This window comes from Musca vetustissima, unplaced genomic scaffold (genome assembly GCF_032173495.1).
Source record: "Musca vetustissima isolate MV318-11 ecotype Yass unplaced genomic scaffold, APGP_CSIRO_Mvet_v1 utg8768, whole genome shotgun sequence".
Taxonomy (NCBI): domain Eukaryota; kingdom Metazoa; phylum Arthropoda; class Insecta; order Diptera; family Muscidae; genus Musca; species Musca vetustissima.
Window position 1 is genome coordinate 1 of NW_026879430.1, and position 21,930 is coordinate 21,930.

General features: G+C 34.1%; 2 protein-coding genes across 2 annotated transcripts; both read right to left on the reverse strand.

Moving 5' to 3' along the window:
- Nucleotides 1-2,522: 2,522 nt before the first annotated feature.
- LOC133324334 (uncharacterized) lies at nt 2,523-4,863 on the reverse strand. The gene is made up of 2 exons (XM_061533180.1): nt 3,895-4,863; nt 2,523-2,627 (listed from the first exon to the last, which is right to left on the reverse strand). Exons 1-2 carry the CDS (start codon nt 4,861-4,863, stop codon nt 2,523-2,525), a joined length of 1,074 nt encoding a protein of 357 aa, XP_061389164.1.
- Nucleotides 4,864-10,483: 5,620 nt separating this feature from the next.
- Nucleotides 10,484-14,069, reverse strand: LOC133324335 (protein peste-like). The gene is made up of 5 exons (XM_061533181.1): nt 13,764-14,069; nt 13,479-13,697; nt 13,111-13,414; nt 10,901-11,177; nt 10,484-10,835 (listed from the first exon to the last, which is right to left on the reverse strand). The coding sequence occupies exons 1-5, from the start codon at nt 14,064-14,066 to the stop codon at nt 10,484-10,486; spliced, it is 1,455 nt and encodes a 484-aa protein (XP_061389165.1). The 5' UTR covers nt 14,067-14,069.
- Nucleotides 14,070-21,930: the final 7,861 nt, after the last annotated feature.

Here is a 21,930-nt window from a genome sequence, read left to right on the forward strand (position 1 = left end):
CATCAACACAACTACGTCAACCGTAATAAGTTTGAATATATACAAAAATCAAAGACATTTTCTAAAAATGCACGATCTAAAATTATTGTTCAAAAATCCATGATTTTGGTAGAAAAAAAAATAAAAATATCATGGCAACTCTTAACAATATTCACCGAAGACTTGTTTTCTGTTATACGACCCGGCTCACTTATCACTTTTAGTGTCTAGATCAACAGAAGACATAAAAAAATTAATGATGATGAGTCCATGGGGTGGGGATAGATCAGGTCATGTGAGAGTTTTTTTTTTTTCTTTTCAATATTGCATTATCATCACAACCGCGATGGTTATTCAACTTGAAATGGGTGGGTGGGGTGCAATATGTGTAAGTATGCAAAGATGTCGCCACAACGGACATTTAAAGGCCTTAAAATAAAATATTAAAAAAACAATCTGTTATCTCAAAAACCGCTTATCCAGATTTGACTGTATAAAATATTAAAAATTAAAAAAATCTGTTTGTTGTTTTAAATTAGCGGAATTTTAAAACGCGATCCAATTCCAGTTGTATGCTAAGAATATTTCAAAACAAACTCACTTACCTATTCAAAATTTGGGATCAATCACAATAAATTAGGTCATTGTATTCTAAATGGGAATTTGAATAAAAGCTTGTATGAAATAAATTCGAATTTAAATATAGATTTGTTCCGGGCATCATGTCATATTCGTGAGAAGAGGGTATCAAGTGTTGGGTGTTGATAAGAGATTATTTATATCGGAAAAAAAATCCACGCCTTGTTTGGCTGGCTACTCGAAAAAATATTCTTTAAAAAATCCACGCCTTGTTTGGCTGGCTACTCGAAAAAATATTCTTTAAAAAATCCACGCCTTGTTTGGCTGGCTACTCGAAAAAATATTCTTTAAAAAATCCACGCCTTGTTTGGCTGGCTACTCGAAAAAATATTCTTTAAAAAATCCACGCCTTGTTTGGCTGGCTACTCGAAAAAATATTCTTTAAAAAATCCACGCCTTGTTTGGCTGGCTACTCGAAAAAATATTCTTTAAAAAATCCACGCCTTGTTTGGCTGGCTACTCGAAAAAATATTCTTTAAAAAATCCACGCCTTGTTTGGCTGGCTACTCGAAAAAATATTCTTTAAAAAATCCACGCCTTGTTTGGCTGGCTACTCGAAAAAATATTCTTTAAAAAATCCACGCCTTGTTTGGCTGGCTACTCGAAAAAATATTCTTTAAAAAATCCACGCCTTGTTTGGCTGGCTACTCGAAAAAATATTCTTTAAAAAATCCACGCCTTGTTTGGCTGGCTACTCGAAAAAATATTCTTTAAAAAATCCACGCCTTGTTTGGCTGGCTACTGAAAAAATATTCTTTAAAAAATCCACGCCTAGGGTGATTTATTTTCCTGAACCTCCACATAAGAGCGTTGCCATATTTTGAGTCAACTCTCTTTTTGCTACAACTTCTCCTTCATCCGTTTAACAAACAAGAATAACAACAACAAAAGTAATGAGGACATTGAATTCATTTCAATTTGGGGATGAGGATGCGAAGCAATGAACAAAACAAAAACAGCGTTAGCTCCGATTTTTTGTTATCAACAAGCTACATATTAAAGATAAGCGGTAGGAGCAGTCGTCCAGCTAGGCAGCAGGCAAACAAACAATAGGCGCGACCGGTATGTCATCTTTAACGACATCAAATGAGGACATAACAGCAACAACCGCATCAACACAACGAAGAGGTTATTTTTTATGTCAAAATCACAATATATTCTGAATTTGATTATTAAAATTTAATGGCCACAGATTCCGATTCCATACTTCGACTAAACGATGATTGTCTAGAATTGATTTGCAAACAATTGAACACGGTGGAACAATTTATTCTATGGAAATTGCACGAACGTTTCGAGCTAATCGTTGAGCATTTATGGTTGTCGGGAGGTGCGGGTTTACACACTGTCCAAGTGTATGATCAACAGGTTTCCCTGCTTAACGATAAAGAATTTATGGAATTCATGCGTATCCTTAGCCAACATACCGCCAACTTATCACTGCATTATTTGCGGAAGGAACGTTTCGAACAATTAATCACGTTGCGCTTTCCAAAAGTCACCATTCTCAAGTGTATCGATCCATTCGAACAGCATCGTAATCAGGCGGCACGGTATGGGCTCGAGGCGCTGCGTGTGCTACAGAATTGTTTTCCCAACATCCAAGAATTGGAATTGAAAGGTTATCATGTGCGGTATTGTCGTGATATTTTTGCCATTGGTGGCGGTAATTTAAAACGTTTAGAATTGAAAATTCTTTAAGTGCCTGGGCAGGCATGCGGCAGTTATCTGTGAAAGTCATTTGTCATATTTTTTCTTGTTTTATTTTTTGGTAAATATTCTTTATTTAAATGTAATTAAATTTTATTAAAGATAAGTGTTGTATTATTATTTGGTATTTCTATATTATGTATGTACAGTGTTTAATAAAAATTATATGTTTTTTGTTAATAAAAATTCCTATACTAAGTTGAAAATGTGAATTTCAGTACTCCAGGTGGATTTGAGTCTTGTGCAGATTGTTTGAAATCCAATTTGAGAAAACGATTGTTGTACATGTAACGAGGATCCTAGAAAGAAAAATAAAAGAATATTAATCGTCAAAAAATATGTTAAAAAATAAGGACCTTAGAGGTCCTTAGAAAAATATTCTTTTAAAATCCAGGACATAGAGGTTCTTGGAAAAATATTGTTTTAAAAATCCAGGCCATAAAGGTCCCTAGAAAAATATCAATTTAAAAATCCAGGCCATAAAGGTCCCTAAAAAATATCAATTTAAAAATCCAGGCCATAAAGGTCCCTAGAAAAATATTATTTTTAAAATCCACACCTTAGAGGTTTTTAGAAATATAATCTTTAAAAAATCCACACCTAGAGGTTTTTAGAAATATAATCTTTAAAAAATCCACGCCTTAGAGGTTTTTAGAAATATAATCTTAAAAAATCCACGCCTTAGAGGTTTTTAGAAATATAATCTTAAAAAAATCCACGCCTTAGAGGTTTTTAGAAATATAATCTTAAAAAATCCACGCCTTAGAGGTCCTTAGAAATATAATCTTTAAAAAATACACGCCTTAGAGGTTTTTAGAAATATAATCTTTAAAAAATCCACGCCTTATAGGTCCTTAGAAATATAATCTTTAAAAAATCCACGCCTTAGAGGTCCTTAGAAAAATATTCGTTTTTCAAATCCACGCCTTAGAGGTCCTTAGAAAAATATTCCTTTTTAACACTAGAACGCCGAAGGCGGTCATTTTGGCCGCTTTCCAATTTCAAGTACAAAAGCAACTGCGCATTTAATGACACTTTTTTTAAAATATGGTGACTTTTTGTATTACGTTTATTATAAAAAATTCACCAAATTTAAAAAAAAGTGTCATTAAATGCACAGTTGCTTTTGTACTTGAAATTGGAAAGCGGTCAAAATGACCGCCTTCGGCGTTCTAGTGTTAAATCCACGCCTTAGAGGTCCTTAGAAAAATATTCATTTTAAAAATCCACATCTTAGAGGTCCTTAGAAAAATCTTCTTTTAAAAAAGGACCTTAGAAAAGTTGTTTTTTTTTTTTTTGAAAATCCACGACTTAAAGGACCTTAGAAAAGTATTCTTTAAAAATCCACGCGTTAGAGGTCCTTAGAAAAGTTGTTTTTTTTTTTTTGAAAATCCACGACTTAAAGGACCTTAGAAAAGTATTCTTTAAAAATCCACGCGTTAGAGGTCCTTAGAAAAGTATTCTTTAAAAAATCCACGCCTTAGAGGTCCTTAGAAAAATATCAATTTCACAAAATCTTTTAACAAATATTCTTTAAAAAATCAAAAAAAAAACATATTATCGTACCTCCAATATCGATTTATCAATAAATGTATCCTTGAGCCACATTTCCAAAGTGTGTGTACGCCACTTTTGTTTCTTTATCATTTCCATGCAACGCCATATCACCGATTCGCTAATGCCCTTACGGCAATGGGTTAAATTGATCAATTTCAATTTACGACAATTCTGTACAAAACTCAGCACGCCACGATCACTTTCCAAATCACAGGAACACAAATGGATCTCCTCCAAATCGGCAAATTGTTTACTCATTTGCAGCAGCATATGATCACGTATCCCCTCAATGTCATAGCCACGACATTCATAAAATGAGAGTTTCTTTAAAAATCGCATATGATTCAATTCACGAAAGAATCTTTCGAAATTATGCAATACTCCATTGAATTTAAAAGCTTCGATTTGTTTGAGGTTAGTCCTCGAAATCCTTTCCAAAACATCAAAAACAAAATTTTTGGAATAAATTGAAAGTTTCTTTAGGTTTGGCATCCGCAAGATATCATTAATGATATCCGTATCGAAACACAAATGATAATCGGCAATTTTTATGTGTTCGAAAGTGGGACATTTTTTCAATTCGATTAGATCGCAACAATTGATTTCATCACAGTCTTCCATTATGTCGAATTTACGTAACTTCAGCTCTTGAAATACTTCTTGGAAATTATCCGATTCCAGACACTGGCAATCATCCAAGGAGAGGTGTTTCAGGGATGATAACTGTGCCAAATATTTGCCAGTTATTTGACAACCTCGTAACTTGAGTACTTTCAGTTTGGGAAATATTCTGGTCAATAGATTGAGATCTTCATCTAGAAATTGTTGTTCACGATCACCCGATTCGGACAATTCTTCATCACCAATATCCAACACATAACCACGGGCACCTCCTTCACCCATCCAAATGAAAGTTTCGGTACGATTAAATGTCAGATCGTTGAGAAGGCGTAAATATTTAATATCACAATGACGCATTATCAAGCTCTGCATATGCGGACCAACTTCTTGAATGAAGCCAATGAAAGTTGTTTCGTCAACGCTCTCCAATAATTCAGGATATATGGCTATGTGATTTAGTTTGCAACGCCATTGAGATTTGACAATTTGTTTGAAACGGGTGTGTAATTTGGAGATTTGATATTGTTGCATTACATCCAGACGCCTTACAATCATGCCCAAACAGTCATCGTTTAAATCCATTATATGGGGTTTAGCAACTTGACACAATTCTGCAAAAAAAGGAGTTAAATTTCATTTATAGTTTTTTATTATTTAAAATTCCACCTACCTTTTGACGTCACCATTTTCTTCCTTTATTTTTTTCTGAATACTGCAGCTGAGTCCTTTTTATGTTTCTCGCCTGATTATTTTAAATCCAATGACCAAGAGGATGATTTCTAATTATTTCCTTCTTTGTTGCCTGGTTTGTTTTTGTTGTTCTTTTTAAATGAAATGACGTCGTATTTGTTATTGTTTTGCTTGTTCTCTGTGTGTTTTTTCTACCTACAGTGGCTGCTCTCTCATGCACTCTCTCTCACGTACTCTCCGATCCAAACAAATCGATTGTTATTGCTTTGGCTGGGGGTAAATTGTATAGTTTTTTCCAGTTTTGCCATTAAAATTCAATTTGAAGATAAAACTCTTGCTTCCAGTAGTTTCCAGACAACTGTCTGTGCCAAAATAATTTCAATTTCCACCCCAAAAATACAAAAAATGATTTGAATGCAACCAGAGAAATAGAAAAACAATAACAAATGTTAAGATGGCAGAGAGCCTTGACAGAGAACAATAACAGCGTTCTTCTTCTTGTTTTGCTATTAATAACAAGGCACTCACTATGGATTGATAGCAGGGAAATTTTAAATGGTGGAATTTAATTGATAGCAAAAAGGAAAATGGTATATTTTTTAAATAATTAATTAAAATTAAGAACAATTATTTTATTTAAAGTATTAAATTAAATTACAAAAATATAAATAAAAAATGTACAAATAAACTAACCTATATAAACCTTAAACCCCTCGGAAGTACAACCTAATAGAAAATTGTATATTCTGAAATGAGGGAAAACAACCACATAACCGTTATTTTGAAAAATAAACGGAGCTATTTGGATGTTAAAAAATATTTAAAAAATACACTCCCTAGAAAATCCACGCATTTTTCGAGTAGCCAACCAACGAGATTTTTTAAAGAATATTTTTTTGAGTAGCCAACCAAACAAGGCGTGGATTTTTTAAAAATATTTGTTCGAGTAGCCAACCAAACAAGGCATGGATTTTTTTAAAGAATATTTTTTCGAGTAGCCAACCAAGGATTTTTTAAAGAATATTTTTTCGAGTAGCTAGCCAAACAAGGCGTGGATTTTTTAAAGAATATTTTTTCGAGTAGCCAACCAGACAAGGCGTGGATTTTTTAAAGAATATTTTTTCGAGTAGCCAACCAAACAAGGCGTGGATTTTTTAAAGAATATTTTTTCGAGTAGCCAACCAAACAAGGCGTGGATTTTTTAAAGAATATTTTTTCGAGTAGCCAACCAAACAAGGCGTGGATTTTTTAAAGAATATTTTTTCGAGTAGCCAACCAAACAAGGCGTGGATTTTTTAAAGAATATTTTTTCGAGTAGCCAACAAAACAAGGCGTGGATTTTTTAAAGAATATTTTTTCGAATAGCCAACCAAACAAGGCGTGGATTTTTTAAAGAATATTTTTTCGAATAGCCAACCAAACAAGGCGTGGATTTTTTAAAGAATATTTTTTCGAATAGCCAACCAAACAAGGCGTGGATTTTTTAAAGAATATTTTTTCGAATAGCCAACCAAACAAGGCGTGGATTTTTTAAAGAATATTTTTTCGAGTAGCCAACCAAACAAGGCTTGGATTTTTTAAAGAATATTTTTTCGAGTAGCCAACCAAACAAGGCTTGGATTTTTTAAAGAATATTTTTTCGAGTAGCCAACCAAACAAGGCTTGGATTTTTTAAAGAATATTTTTTCGAGTAGCCAACCAAACAAGGCGTGGATTTTTTAAAGAATATTTTTTCGAGTAGCCAACCAAACAAGGCGTGGATTTTTTAAAGAATATTTTTTCGAGTAGTCAACCAAACAAGGCGTGGATTTTTTAAAGAATATTTTTTCGAGTAGCCAACCAAACAAGGCGTGGATTTTTTAAAGTATATTTTTTCGAGTAGCCAACCAAACAAGGCGTGGATTTTTTAAAGAATATTTTAAAAAAATATTTCGTGGATTTAAAAAAATATTTCGAGTAGCCAGCCAAACAAGGCGTGGATTTAAAAAAATATTTCGAGTAGCCAGCCAAACAAGGCGTGGATTTTTTAAAGAATATTTTAAAAAAATATTTCGTGGATTTAAAAAAATATTTCGAGTAGCCAGCCAAACAAGGCGTGGATTTAAAAAAATATTTCGAGTAGCCAGCCAAACAAGGCGTGGATTTAAAAAAATATTTCGAGTAGCCAGCCAAACAAGGCGTGGATTTAAAAAAATATTTCGAGTAGCCAGCCAAACAAGGCGTGGATTTAAAAAAATATTTCGAGTAGCCAGCCAAACAAGGCGTGGATTTAAAAAAATATTTCGAGTAGCCAGCCAAACAAGGCGTGGATTTAAAAAAATATTTCGAGTAGCCAACAAGGCGTGGATTTAAAAAAATATTTCGAGTAGCCAACAAGGCGTGGATTTAAAAAAATATTTCGAGTAGCCAGCCAAACAAGGCGCACAGTGTCACGACCGCGGCCAAAAATGGTCAAAACCAAGTACCACGGAGGACAAATTTTTTGATGAGGATTGATAGAAAACACTCCAATTAGAATAAATATGAAATTTTATATCGATATGTCAAGTAGTTTTGTCTCTACAAGAGTTCAAATCTGATAATTATTTATAAACTGATTTTTTACCATATTTTCGAAAAATGGGTGTGTTTTTCTGATGCTCAAATATTTGAATATTCAAATTAACGGTTATTATAAAAGTGTTTGTTTTGGTTGCTGTGGATGTAAATACTAGGATTCGCTTTAGTTTGTATGTATATATATATCATATGGTGTATACAGTCGTCCACACTTGTGGTACTTAGTTCATCAAATTTTTAAAACAAATTTTGAAATTAGTGGAGCAGAAAAAAAAAGTTTAAAAAAGGTTAGCTCTAATTTTTTTTATTTGAGTGGTGAAAAGTGTGTCATTTAAGGAATAACAAAAATTAGCTGCGGAGTCCTGCGGTCCTAAGAGTTATTTAACTTTTTTGGTGACCACCTTATTAAAAAATATGGCATATTCATGAAATGGTTAGAAGCGAATGGTCAAATATGTTATGTATACAATTAAATAAGTTATTGAGGGTCAAATAGGAAGGAGAATATGTATTCAGAACACAGAGATAATACAAAATTTTACATAAAATATGCAATTAAGTGGTAAAAACGTTATTCGAAGCGAAGATATGGGATAATTGGTTTTAAAATATAGCTTTTAAATAATTTTTCAGTCAGTTTGAGGATTATACTTATTTTTCAGATCATTTGAGACATAATCTTATAATCTAAATTTAGATGTCGCACATGAATTACCTTTGTGGAAAGTTCATACAGAAAAATATTAGTTCATGGCATGGGATATGCAAAGTGCAGTACAATACCTTTTGAGCGACTTTCACAAGATGCTAACAAGTCATGCCAACAAATAATTAGTAACAGCCCGAACTTTTGTTAAAGCCGAGTTAAATAAGGATTTTATTTAGAATTTTATATTACAATCCGACCTTGTAATATCCTTAAACAGCCATAAAGTAAAGGCCCGAGATTATAACGTGGATAATACTAAATCGTACATTTGGGAAGACAATATTTTATACATATCTCTGATGTGTGTTTTGAAAATTTTGAGAATGATAAACAAGTAATTTATTAGTTACTAAAGGATAATAAATATTTATTATATTATAATAAAAATAACAAAAATAAAACTACTATACTTAATTTAGCTGCATATAACGATTTTATAGTACACAGAGTTAAATTTTTGGGGACTTTTGGTATGGTAGGTACCTGAAATATGGGCCAACAACTAAATTATTGGACGAAGACATGAAAATTTTCCTGGAATTTGGATGAATATAAAAAAATTATAGGTCCAAAAAGCGGATTTTCAAGACCCTTTGTATGGGAGGTATATCAAATCTTGGCCCAATCTACCCAGTTTTTGGTCCGTTGCTTTTTAGGCATAAGTAAATGTAAATTGCCAATTTTCATTGAATTTGGTTGAATATTAAAGATTATATAGCCCAAAATATTAAAATTTTCAAGACCCGTTGTATGGGAGGTATATCAAATCTTGGTCCGATCTACCCAGTTTTTGGTCAGTTGCTTTAGAGGCCTAATTAAATGTAAATTGCCAATTTTCATTGAATTTGTTTGAATATTAAAGATTTTATAGGCCAAAAAGGGTGACATTCTCAAGACCCATTGTATGGGAGGTATACGAAATATTGGTCCGATCTATCCAATTTTTTGTCAGTTGCTCTTTAGGCCAATAATAAGCACATGTACCAAATTTTATTAACTTACGATAACTCCTTCTATTTTTGGCCGCTGTTTATATGAACTCGCGACATAGTGAGGCGTGGATTTAAAAAAAAAATATTTCGAGTAGCCAGCCAAACAAGGCGTGGATTTAAAAAAAAAATATTTCGAGGCGTGGATTTAAAAAAAATATATTTCGAGTAGCCATCAAGGCGTGGATTTAAAAAAAATATTTCGAGTAGCCAACAAGGCGTGGATTTAAAAAAAAAAATATTTCGAGTAGCCAACAAGGCGTGGATTAAAAAAAAAAATATTTCGAGTAGCCAACAAGGCGTGGATTTAAAAAAAAATATTTCGAGTAGCCAACTAGGCGTGGATTTAAAAAAAAATATTTCGAGTAGCCAACAAGGCGTGGATTTAAAAAAAATATTTCGAGTAGCCAAAAAAGCGTGGATTTTTTCATTTCAAATTTATAAAAATAAAAATTTTGTTATATATAAAATTCTTTATTTTGTTTTTGTTTTTTTTTTTAAATAAATTGTTCATGTTATAAAAATACTGTATGAAAAAATGTGTTGGTGGAATGTAATTAAAAGCACTAAAATAAAAGAAAAATTATAAACTTAAAACTATGGATTCCATTTATAATTAGGTATATAGCTTAAAAAATATTTGCTATAAAATATTATAGCAAAGGACAACAATGTGTGTGTTTCTTGTCTTTTTACATATTTATAATGTAGCACTTATTTTACAATAGAGTATTTAATATTAAAAAATAAAAACAAAACAGTTTGTAGTTATATGCGATCATGTTGATGCTGTTGTAATTCTTCAATACAAATAGGTAGGAGGGTTATAGACAAAAATCTGGCATATTACAAAAAATTCATTGGCACTTGTATTATCACACATCTAAAATTGTCACTAACATTGGTTATCAATGCCTTAGTTACCAGCCTAAGTGTTAATGATTTTTTTATTTGAGGTTATATATACACAACTGAGTTTGAGCGTATCTTTGGCAATTGATTTATTGGCTCTGTGGGTGTGTGTGCGAATTCATTCCTTTTTACCATTCGATTCTGTTATCGTTATGGGTTTTATTGTCTTCTCTAATAGTGGTGATTGTTCAGGTCCTTGCATGGATTTCAATTCAGCCACACCATTTTCATTGCTATGGATTTTATTTGTAGAATTGCCACGACGATTTTTACGCATCGAACATAGGTGCTTCATGGGATACCAGGCCAACATTATGACACCAATTGCAAACAGCACACCGGCAAATATTTGACCACCCAATAGGACTCGAGGAATAATTTTCCATTCGGATGCCAATTCGGGTGTAATGCGTACCTTCTGCTCGAACCAAATCAGGGGGAAGAATATGCGTGGTACATCTTCGTATAAACTGAAAAGAAAAGGAAATCACGAATAAGAACGGAGAAGGTATGACATTTGAAATGAATTACTTACCTCACATCCTTTAAGGGTTCTACCAACATATTCACTTGAAACCGTGCAGCCACTTCCAAAGTCAATCCTGTTTTGGGTTCCAAAATCATATAGAATTCATGCTTCTCTTTGTTGGGTTCCAGACCCTCTACTTGATCGACATAATAGGGATCAGCTTGATAGAAGTGGGGGAAGGACATAAATGCAGGTGTACCAAAACGACAGGCCGAAACATTCATGAGACCTGAGGGTACACATTCCCCTCCGCAGAAACATTGATTTTCGGGATATAAGGTACCTGAAAATAAGAAGGAAGATATAAAATCATTAAAATTGAAAGAATATTTTTTCGAGTTGCCAACGAGTCGGGGATTTTTTAACGAATATTTTTTCGAGTAGCAAACAAGGCGGGAATTTATTAAACTATACTTTAAAAAAAGGCTTTCGAGTTGCCAACAAGGAGCGGAATTTTTAAAGAAGCATTTTTAAAGAAAAGGTTTTCGAGTTGCCAACTAGGCGTGGATTTTTTAATCTATATTTTTTTAAAGAAAAGGGTTTCTAGTTGCCCACAAGGCGTGGAATTTTTAAAGAAAAGGGTTTCGAGTTGCCAAAAAGGCGTGGATTTTTTAAACTATATTTTTTAAAGAAAAGGTTTTCGACTTGGCAAACAACAAGGCGTGGAGTTTTTAAAGAATTTTTTTTGGAGTAGCCAACCAACAAGGCGTGGATTTTTTAAAGAATTTTTTTGGAGTAGCCAACCAACAAGGCGTGGATTTTTTAAAGAATTTTATTTTGGAGTAGCCAACCAACAACGCGTAGATTTTTTAAAGAATTTTATTTTGGAGTAGCCAACCAACAAGGCGTGGATTTTTTAAAGAATTTTATTTTGGAGTAGCCAACCAACAAGGCGTGGATTTTTTAAAGAATTTTATTTTGGAGTAGCCAACCAACAAGACGTGGATTTTTTAAAGAATTTTATTTTGGAGTAGCCAACCAACAAGGCGTGGGTTTTTTTAAAGAATTTTATTTTGGAGTAGCCAACCAACAAGGCGTGGAGTTTTTAAAGATTTTTTTTTGGAGTAGCCAACCAACAAGGCGTGGAGTTTTTAAAGAATTTTTTTTGGAGTAGCCAACCAAACAAGGCGTGGATTTTTTAAAGAATATTTTTTCGAGTAGCCAACCAACAACGCGTAGATTTTTTAAAGAATATTTTTTCGAGTAGCCAACCAACAACGCGTAGATTTTTTAAAGAATTTTATTTTGGAGTAGCCAACCAACAAGGCGTGGATTTTTTAAAGAATTTTATTTTGGAGTAGCCAACCAACAAGGCGTGGATTTTTTAAAGAATTTTATTTTGGAGTAGCCAACCAACAAGGCGTGGTTTTTTTAAAGAATTTTATTTTGGAGTAGCCAACCAACAAGACGTGGATTTTTTAAAGAATTTTATTTTGGAGTAGCCAACTAACAAGGCGTGGGTTTTTTTAAAGAATTTTATTTTGGAGTAGCCAACCAACAAGGCGTGGATTTTTTAAAGAATTTTATTTTGGAGTAGCCAACCAACAAGGCGTGGTTTTTTTAAAGAATTTTATTTTGGAGTAGCCAACCAACAAGACGTGGATTTTTTAAAGAATTTTATTTTGGAGTAGCCAACTAACAAGGCGTGGGTTTTTTTAAAGAATTTTATTTTGGAGTAGCCAACCAACAAGGCGTGGATTTTTTAAAGAATTTTATTTTGGAGTAGCCAACCAACAAGGCGTGGATTTTTTAAAGAATTTTATTTTGGAGTAGCCAACCAACAAGGCGTGGATTTTTTAAAGAATTTTATTTTGGAGTAGCCAACCAACAAGGCGTGGATTTTTTAAAGAATTTTTTTTGGATTAGCCAACCAACAAGGCGTGGATTTTTTAAAGAATTTTTTTGGATTAGCCAACCAACAAGGCGTGGATTTTTTAAAGAATTTTTTTTGGATTAGCCAACCAACAAGGCGTGGATTTTTTAAAGAATTTTTTTTGGATTAGCCAACCAACAAGGCGTGGATTTTTTAAAGAATTTTTTTTGGATTAGCCAACCAACAAGGCGTGGATTTTTTAAAGAATTTTTTTTTGGATTAGCCAACCAACAAGGCGTGGATTTTTTAAAGAATTTTTTTTTGGATTAGCCAACCAACAAGGCGTGGTTTTAAAAAAATATTTTTTAAAGTAGGGTTGCAGATGTACTTCTTATCAACATACCATTATCTACAGCCCTGGGCCCACCGGAATATTTATAACCTTCTATGCCTTCAATTTCCACAGCTTCCGAATACTCTAAAGGCACTGTGCGGCACATGTCTGGGGTAAATAGACCCACAATACTATCGGGTGTCAAATTTTTAGGATAAAATTCTCCAGCCGAGCCATTGATCATACCACAATGGGATTCAAAGAAGCCGCTATGGGTTTTATAATTCCATGTATGCATTTGGCCCATGAGGTTGATATCATCCGCCCCTGTATAGGCATTAAAGACACCCGTCAGTTCAGCACTACCATTGCGCTGAAATTACAAAAGACACTATGAATATAGAAATTTTATTCAAGTGATTTCCATTTAGCCTTACCGTATAAAACCAACCAAATTTATCGAATGGCACCTCCACCTTCGTACCAAACAAATGTGTCATGGTACGGGCTGCTGTCATCATATCATCACTGTAACCGGTAAACAGCAATTCATCGACAGTCTTTGTCACAGACACCTCTTGCTGATACATCTTCAGGCCCACATTTACCAATCGCGCATTCATGGCATCCCAGTGTTTAGTTTTTGCCGCTGCAGACTGTAAATAGTGATTTTAATATTTTTCTTTCTCTTTGGATAGGAAAATTCGTTGCCCACCACTTACCAAGGCCACAGCATTCAAGGTAACAATCATATCATCCAAACTACCATTGCTGCCAGCAGCATCAAAATAATATAAACTTTTCCGACGATATGTCACCGAAGCATTTTCCGGATGCCAATTGATATCGACTTTGTCGGGTTTCTCACGAAATCGATATGGTCCACATTGTTCTAAAATCGGTTTCACCGAAGAATTTCCAAAATCTTCGGGATTTGTCCAATTATATAAATAGATATCTAAATTTAAATCTAATGGCGGATTTTTCCATCGGCTGTAGATCACGGAATCTGGTCGAAGGGCCATTTCCTGAAAAATATAAAATAAATAAATTGAGCTTGGCTATAATTTTAGAGTTGTCTCAAAAACTCACCTTATTCAATATGGAATCGAATATTTGTTCCCAAAACATGCCACATAAAATACCGCATATTCCCAACAGGAAGCCCAAGGCACTTATGAATATCACCTTACTACTATAGCCAAACATTTGTATATTTTTCGATTTTTGAGGCATTTTTGTTGTATTGGAGTGGGTTACCAAGCTATGGGTCTAAGTGAAAATAAAATAAAAAAAACGGAAAATAAAATAAAAAAATCAAAAATTAGAAAATAAAGAATATAAAAAAAATTCGAAAAAATATTCTTTAAAAAATCCACGCCTTATTGGCTACTCGAAAAAATATTCTTTAAAAAATCCACGCCTTATTGGCTACTCGAAAAAATATTCTTTAAAAAATCCACGCCTTATTGGCTACTCGAAAAAATATTCTTTAAAAAATCCACGCCTTATTGGCTACTCGAAAAAATATTCTTTAAAAAATCCACGCCTTATTGGCTACTCGAAAAAATCTTTAAAAAATTCTTATTGGCTACTCGAAAAAAATTCTTTAAAAAATCCACGCCTTATTGGCTACTCGAAAAAATATTCTTTAAAAAATCCACGCCTTATTGGCTACTCGAAAAAATATTCTTTAAAAAATCCACGCCTTATTGGCTACTCGAAAAAATATTCTTTAAAAAATCCACGCCTTATTGGCTGCTCGAAAAAATATTCTTTAAAAAATCCACGCCTTATTGGCTACTCGAAAAAATATTCTTTAAAAAATCCACGCCTTATTGGCTACTCGAAAAAATATTCTTTAAAAAATCCACGCCTTATTGGCTACTCGAAAAAATATTCTTTAAAAAATCCACGCCTTATTGGCTACTCGAAAAAATATTCTTTAAAAAATCCACGCCTTATTGGCTACTCGAAAAAATATTCTTTAAAAAATCCACGCCTTATTGGCTACTCGAAAAAATATTCTTTAAAAAATCCACGCCTTATTGGCTACTCGAAAAAATATTCTTTAAAAAATCCACGCCTTATTGGCTACTCGAAAAAATATTCTTTAAAAAATCCACGCCTTATTGGCTACTCGAAAAAATATTCTTTAAAAAATCCACGCCTTATTGGCTACTCGAAAAAATATTCTTTAAAAAATCCACGCCTTATTGGCTACTCGAAAAAATATTCTTTAAAAAATCCACGCCTTATTGGCTACTCGAAAAAATATTCTTTAAAAAATCCACGCCTTATTGGCTACTCGAAAAAATATTCTTTAAAAAATCCACGCCTTATTGGCTACTCGAAAAAATATTCTTTAAAAAATCCACGCCTTATTGGCTACTCGAAAAAATATTCTTTAAAAAATCCACGCCTTATTGGCTACTCGAAAAAATATTCTTTAAAAAATCCACGCCTTATTGGCTGCTCGAAAAAATATTCTTTAAAAAATCCACGCCTTATTGGCTACTCGAAAAAATATTCTTTAAAAAATCCACGCCTTATTGGCTACTCGAAAAAATATTCTTTAAAAAATCCACGCCTTATTGGCTACTCGAAAAAATATTCTTTAAAAAATCCACGCCTTATTGGCTACTCGAAAAAATATTCTTTAAAAAATCCACGCCTTATTGGCTACTCGAAAAAATATTCTTTAAAAAATCCACGCCTTATTGGCTACTCGAAAAAATATTCTTTAAAAAATCCACGCCTTATTGGCTACTCGAAAAAATATTCTTTAAAAAATCCACGCCTTATTGGCTGCTCGAAAAAATATTCTTTAAAAAATCCACGCCTTATTGGCTACTCGAAAAAATATTCTTTAAAAAATCCACGCCTTATTGGCTACTCGAAAAAATATTCTTTAAAAAATCCACGCCTTATTGGCTACTCGAAAAAATATTCTTTAAAAAATCCACGCCTTATTGGCTACTCGAAAAAATATTCTTTAAAAAATCCACGCCTTATTGGCTACTCGAAAAAATATTCTTTAAAAAATCCACGCCTTATTGGCTACTCGAAAAAATATTCTTTAAAAAATCCACGCCTTATTGGCTACTCGAAAAAATATTCTTTAAAAAATCCACGCCTTATTGGCTACTCGAAAAAATATTCTTTAAAAAATCCACGCCTTATTGGCTACTCGAAAAAATATTCTTTAAAAAATCCACGCCTTATTGGCTACTCGAAAAAATATTCTTTAAAAAATCCACGCCTTATTGGCTACTCGAAAAAATATTCTTTTAAAAATCCACGCCTTATTGGCTACTCGAAAAACTATTCTTTTAAAAATCCACGCCTTATTGGCTACTCGAAAAACTATTCTTTTAAAAATCCACGCCTTATTGGCTACTCGAAAAACTATTCTTTTAAAAATCCACGCCTTATTGGCTACTCGAAAAACTATTCTTTTAAAAATCCACGCCTTATTGGCTACTCGAAAAACTATTCTTTTAAAAATCCACGCCTTATTGGCTACTCGAAAAACTATTCTTTTAAAAATCCACGCCTTATTGGCTACTCGAAAAAATATTCTTCAAAAAAAAAAATCTTAAAAAAATGTAAAACTTAGTGGTCCTTTAAATATATTTTTTTAGTAGAAAAAATAACTGGCGCCCAATTAAAAAAAATGGAACATACGGCAATTAAAACTAAAAAACTTCATTAAACACATCTATTAACAAAATTTACAATTAGAAAATTAAAAAATCCCCAATTCCATAAAATAGGTTTGAAGTGGCATGTGTGACACATTTATGATCGGAAGCTTTTAACTTCGTATGATTTTCGTGTCAATAAAGATCGTTGGTCTCCCCTATAATCAACTGTTACAGTAATGTAATTAATTTTACACAATTAATATTTTGTTTTACAGACAATAACATGAAATCTTCCCCGCCCCTATCCCTCAGAGTCTGCCGCTCTATTATTTTGAGTGTTGGATGATCTATTGTTTTGTGTTGTTGTTGCTGTTGTGTTTACGCCTAATTCATCAGCACCAGACATTCAATATCGGTCAGCTCCATTGCTGCCCTTCCCAGTCAGATTGTGTGGGGACAATGATCACGAGAAATGATATTTGATAGTGTTGTCGAACGGAACTGACGATATACATATGTATGTACATACATACATACATATATGCATGTCCCTGCATATTCGTATACTCATAAAGTTGTCATTCTTTATGATATATGTAATTGTTTCGTGTTCGTTCGTCTAGAATTGGTTGGGTGATGAAGATGATGATTGCCTCTGTTGCATGATAGCTGCTGTCTGTCCGAGACACTCACATGCCAAAGACGACAACATCTCACAGAAGAAAATAATGTTAAAGACCCATAGAATCACCAGCATCAACAAGCAGATCATGGGGTCAATTGATTTATTCAATTATACTGAACTGAATTCCACATTGAATTCAATTTTCTTCGCCGGAACGATAGCAGAAAAAAGATTCATTGTCAGTTTTTTTTTTTTACAAAAACACACATCATTTAAGGAAATTATGACCGATTTAATAAATAGATGAAGAAATATTCGAATGGGAATTCAAAATTATGGTATCTGTGAGTGAGTGTATGTTCCCTGACACGGTTACAACTAGGGCGGGATTGAAGTCTCTCCCTCTAATGTCTGATATTATTTGATATTTAAACTTTGTATTTGAATATGGAAAATTGGACAGATACCAAGCAACGGTTCTGATTGGCTTTAACAAGAGGGACCAAGATAAGCCCAGGCTTATCTTGGTCTCTCTTGATCTCAATTGTGGACACTGAAGTCCCCGGGGTGTCACCTGGGTAGCTATTTTCTTAACCCGATGAAATAGTGAGCAGAGATATGTGTCGCGAGTTCACCCATAATAACTATAAAAAAGAGTTGAGGTGTCGGATTATTTGCTCACACTCGGAAAACCCCTCCTACTATGAAAAGGCAAAGAAAAAGAAAACCCAAATGCTGACGACCCCCGCAAATGTATAAAGAACCAAGATCTGCAAATCTGCACTTGGAATGTACGCACGTTGTACAGAACAGGCGCAGTTTTTGCTTTGCCGGATGTTCTCCAGAAGTACAAATCCGATATTATTGCCTTACAGGAAATGCGATGGAAAGGGACTGGCGTAAGTAAATCGGAGGATTACGCCCTATATTATAGTTGTCATGACAAGACATGAATTTGGCTGGGGATTTATGGTTGGTAGGAGAATAAAAGACCTCGTCTCCAGATTCACTTCAGTGAGCGAATTGCTTTGATCCGTATAAAAACGAAGCTCTTCTATATCAGTCTTAATTACGCCAATGTCCCGACGGAGGACGTGGATAAAAAGACCAAAGACATATTTTACGAACGCCTAGAAACTGCATATGACCTGAAGAAGAAACATCCGACAACGGCATGAGGTTGATTGACTTCGCGGAAGCAAAAGACATGGTCGATATACACAAGGCAACCTGGATTTCTCCTGATCAAGCAACGAGAAATCAAATTGAGCATGTTGTGAAACACGGAAGGCATTCGTCCAGTGTTTTAGACGTTCGATCAATTCGAGGAGCGAATTTGGACTATTACTCTGTGGCAGCCAAGGTTCGCACTCGGCTTAATGCAGAAGCAATGGTGCGATCTAACATAACACGGAAACTCGACAAAAGAAGAGAGAAACGTATTTTCTCCTCCTGTGGAGATGAAGATGGAAACCTGGTGTCAGATACATACAGGGTGTTGATGATCTGGAAGGAGACTTTTGAAAAGCTTCTGGTATCAAATGGTGGCGGTGCAGAGATACCAAAGAACCAATAAAATACGACGGTATAAATTGTATACCACCTAGCCCAAATGAGGTCAGAATAGCAATTAATCGGGTCAAGAACAATAAAGCAGCAGTAGCTGATGGGTTACCAGCCGAACTATTCAAGACTGGTGGTCAGATGCTGGTCAGGAATTTGACTAGAGGAATGCATGTCCAATGATTGAAGCCTCAGCATCTTGTGTCCCGTGCAAAAAAAGGAGACAAGACGATATGTGTCAACTATGGAGGAATAAGTCTCTCCAATGGTCAATGACATTATGGGACCATCCAATGCGTCTTCAGACCTGGCAAATCCGGCATTGACCAGATTTCCACACTGCACTAAATCCTGGAAAAAAAACCCACGAAAAATACATCGACACATTCCACCTATTTGTCAAACTTTAACTGATACAAGATCATCAGTTAATGTTGGAAAGGACCTCTCGGAGGTCTTTAATACCGAACGAGGGTTCAGACAAGGTGACACTTTATCGTGTGCCCTTTTTAACATCCCTCTGCAAAAGGTCATGTCCTGCTGTCATTTACATGGAACTCTGTACACCCAACAACACATGCTACTCGCCTACGCCGATGACATCGACATAATGGGTCGAACATTGAGAGCGGTAACAGCCACCTTTGAAGAAATTGAGAAGGAGTCTGGCAAAGTTGGTTTGGCAGTAAACGGCGAGAAGACCAAGCTGATGGTATCAACGCTCAAGACGTCCAGTAGACTCGGACCAACTATGGAACTTGTCAAAGATTTTATATACCTTGGTACCGCCATAAATAAAACTAATGACATCAGTTTTGAAATTTGGTCTGAGCAAGCAACTCAAAAGCAAGGCCACCTCCCGCCAGACCAAACTTACGCTCTACAAGTCGCTGATACTACCCGCGCTGTTATATGGATCTGAAGCATGGATACTTGACAGAGACAAATTCTACGGAACATCTATGGGCCGATCTGCGTCGACCATGAGCTGTACCATCTATACAAAGACATCGACATAGTCAGACGTATCGAGCCGTAGCCGCTGCAGCTACATTGTCTAGGCCATGTTGTGAGAATGGATGAAGATGTCCCAGCTCAAAAGGCATATAAAATGAAATATTGTTGACAAATCCACGCTTAAATCGGGAAAATATTCGTTACAAAATCCACATTTAGAAAGCAGAAGATCCATGCTGTGGGATCTGATCGTACGTTTCAAAATATCAAGAATAAAAGATCTAAGAGTCCAATAGTCATTAAAAGAATTATTTTTCTTAATCCGCTTTTAAGATATTCTTTGAAAAATATTTTTAAATATTTCCACGCCTAAAAATCCTTCAGAATTTTTTTTATTTACAGACTTTGAATTTTATATTGAATTTTTTTCTCAGGATCATTTGAAGAAGAAAATTTAGCAAAATTACTAAATTAACACCACAACAGCTATGACCAAATTAATTGCCCAATTAATTCAATTTGACAGTGGTGACGACAACGTTATTTCATAACTAAACTAAATTTGATGAGGTATTTATTGACAGCAGCAACAACAACAACACCAATTAATATTATTATTAATGAGTCCCCATTGACTTGAAATAATTTCAAATGTTGAATTCATACAATGGTGGATTCTTGGAATCCGACAACAAATTATCTTTGCAATGTTACAACAGATCGTATTACACAGATATTTTGTTATAAAACAATTGCAAAATTGTTATTGTGACGAAGTTCAGCAGTAATTATTGAACATTGCTCACCAACCAACCGATAAGGGTGACGAGACAATTTTCTGTTTTTTGAAAATTTTCTGTCCTTTTGAAAATTTTCTTTATACAATCCACGCCTAAGGATCTGATGGTCCTTTTGAAAATTATCTTTATACAATTCACGCCTAAGGATCTGATGGTTCTTTTGAAAATTTTTTTTATACAATCCACGCCTAAGGATCTGATGGTCCTTTTGAAAATTATCTTTATACAATCCACGCCTAAGGATCTGATGGTCCTTTTGAAAATTATCTTTATAAAATCCACGCCTAAGGATCTGATGGTCCTTTTGAAACTTTTCTTTATAAAATCCACGCCTAAGGATCTGATGGTCCTTTTGAAATTTTTCTTTATACAATCCACGCCTAAGGATCTGATGGTCCTTTTGAAAATTTTCTTTATAAAATCCACGCCTAAGGATCTGATTGTCGTTTTGAAAATTTTCTTTATAAAATCCACGCCTAAGGATCTGATGGTCCTTTTGAAAATTTTGTTTATAAAATCCACGCCTAAGGATCTGATGGTCCTTTTGAAAATTTTCTTTTAAAAATCCACGCCTAAGGATCTGATGGTCCTTTTGAAAATTTTCTTTATAAAATCCACGCCTAAGGATCTGATGGTCCTTTTGAAAATTTTCTTTATACAATCCACACCTAAGGATCTGACGGTCCTTTTGAAAATTTTCTTTATACAATCCACGCCTAAGGATCTGATGGTCCTTTTGAAAATTTTCTTTATACAATCCACACCTACGGATCTGACGGTCCTTTTGAAAATTTTCTTTATACAATCCACGCCTAAGGATCTGATGGTCCTTTTGAAAATTTTCTATAAAAATCCACGCCTAACGATCTGATTGTCGTTTTGAAAATTTTCTTTATAAAATCCACGCCTAAGGATCTGATTGTCGTTTTGAAAATTTTCCTTATAAAATCCACGCCTAAGGATCTGATGGTCCTTTTGAAAATTTTGTTTATAAAATCCACGCCTAAGGATAGACCCTAAAAATCCATAAAAATATTTTTTTTATAAAATCCACGCCTAAGGATCTGATGTTCCTTTTGAAAATTTTCTTTATAAAATCCACGCCTAAGGATCTGATGGTCCTTTTGAAAATTTTCTTTATAAAATCCACGCCTAAGGATCTGATGGTCCTTTTGAAAATTTTCTTTATAAAATCCACGCCTAAGGATCTGATGGTCCTTTTGAAAATTTTCTTTATAAAATCCACGCCTAAGGATCTGATGGTCCTTTTGAAAATTTTCTTTTTAAAATCCACGCC

What these genes read in the sequence shown, in the direction of transcription:
- LOC133324334 (XM_061533180.1), bottom strand. Translation starts at nt 4,863, where the DNA reads ATGCGTCATTGTGATATTAAATATTTACGCCTTCTCAACGATCTGACA. An exon ending in TTGATAAATCGATATTGGAG is followed by an intron (nt 2,628 to 3,894) that starts GTACGATAATAT and finishes TTTTCTTTCTAG; the next exon opens with GATCCTCGTTACATGTACAA.
- LOC133324335 (XM_061533181.1), bottom strand. Translation starts at nt 14,066, where the DNA reads ATGGCCCTTCGACCAGATTCCGTGATCTACAGCCGATGGAAAAATCCG. An exon ending in GCCCAGGGCTGTAGATAATG is followed by an intron (nt 11,178 to 13,110) that starts GTATGTTGATAA and finishes TCTTATTTTCAG; the next exon opens with GTACCTTATATCCCGAAAAT. An exon ending in GAACCCTTAAAGGATGTGAG is followed by an intron (nt 10,836 to 10,900) that starts GTAAGTAATTCA and finishes TTTTCTTTTCAG; the next exon opens with TTTATACGAAGATGTACCAC.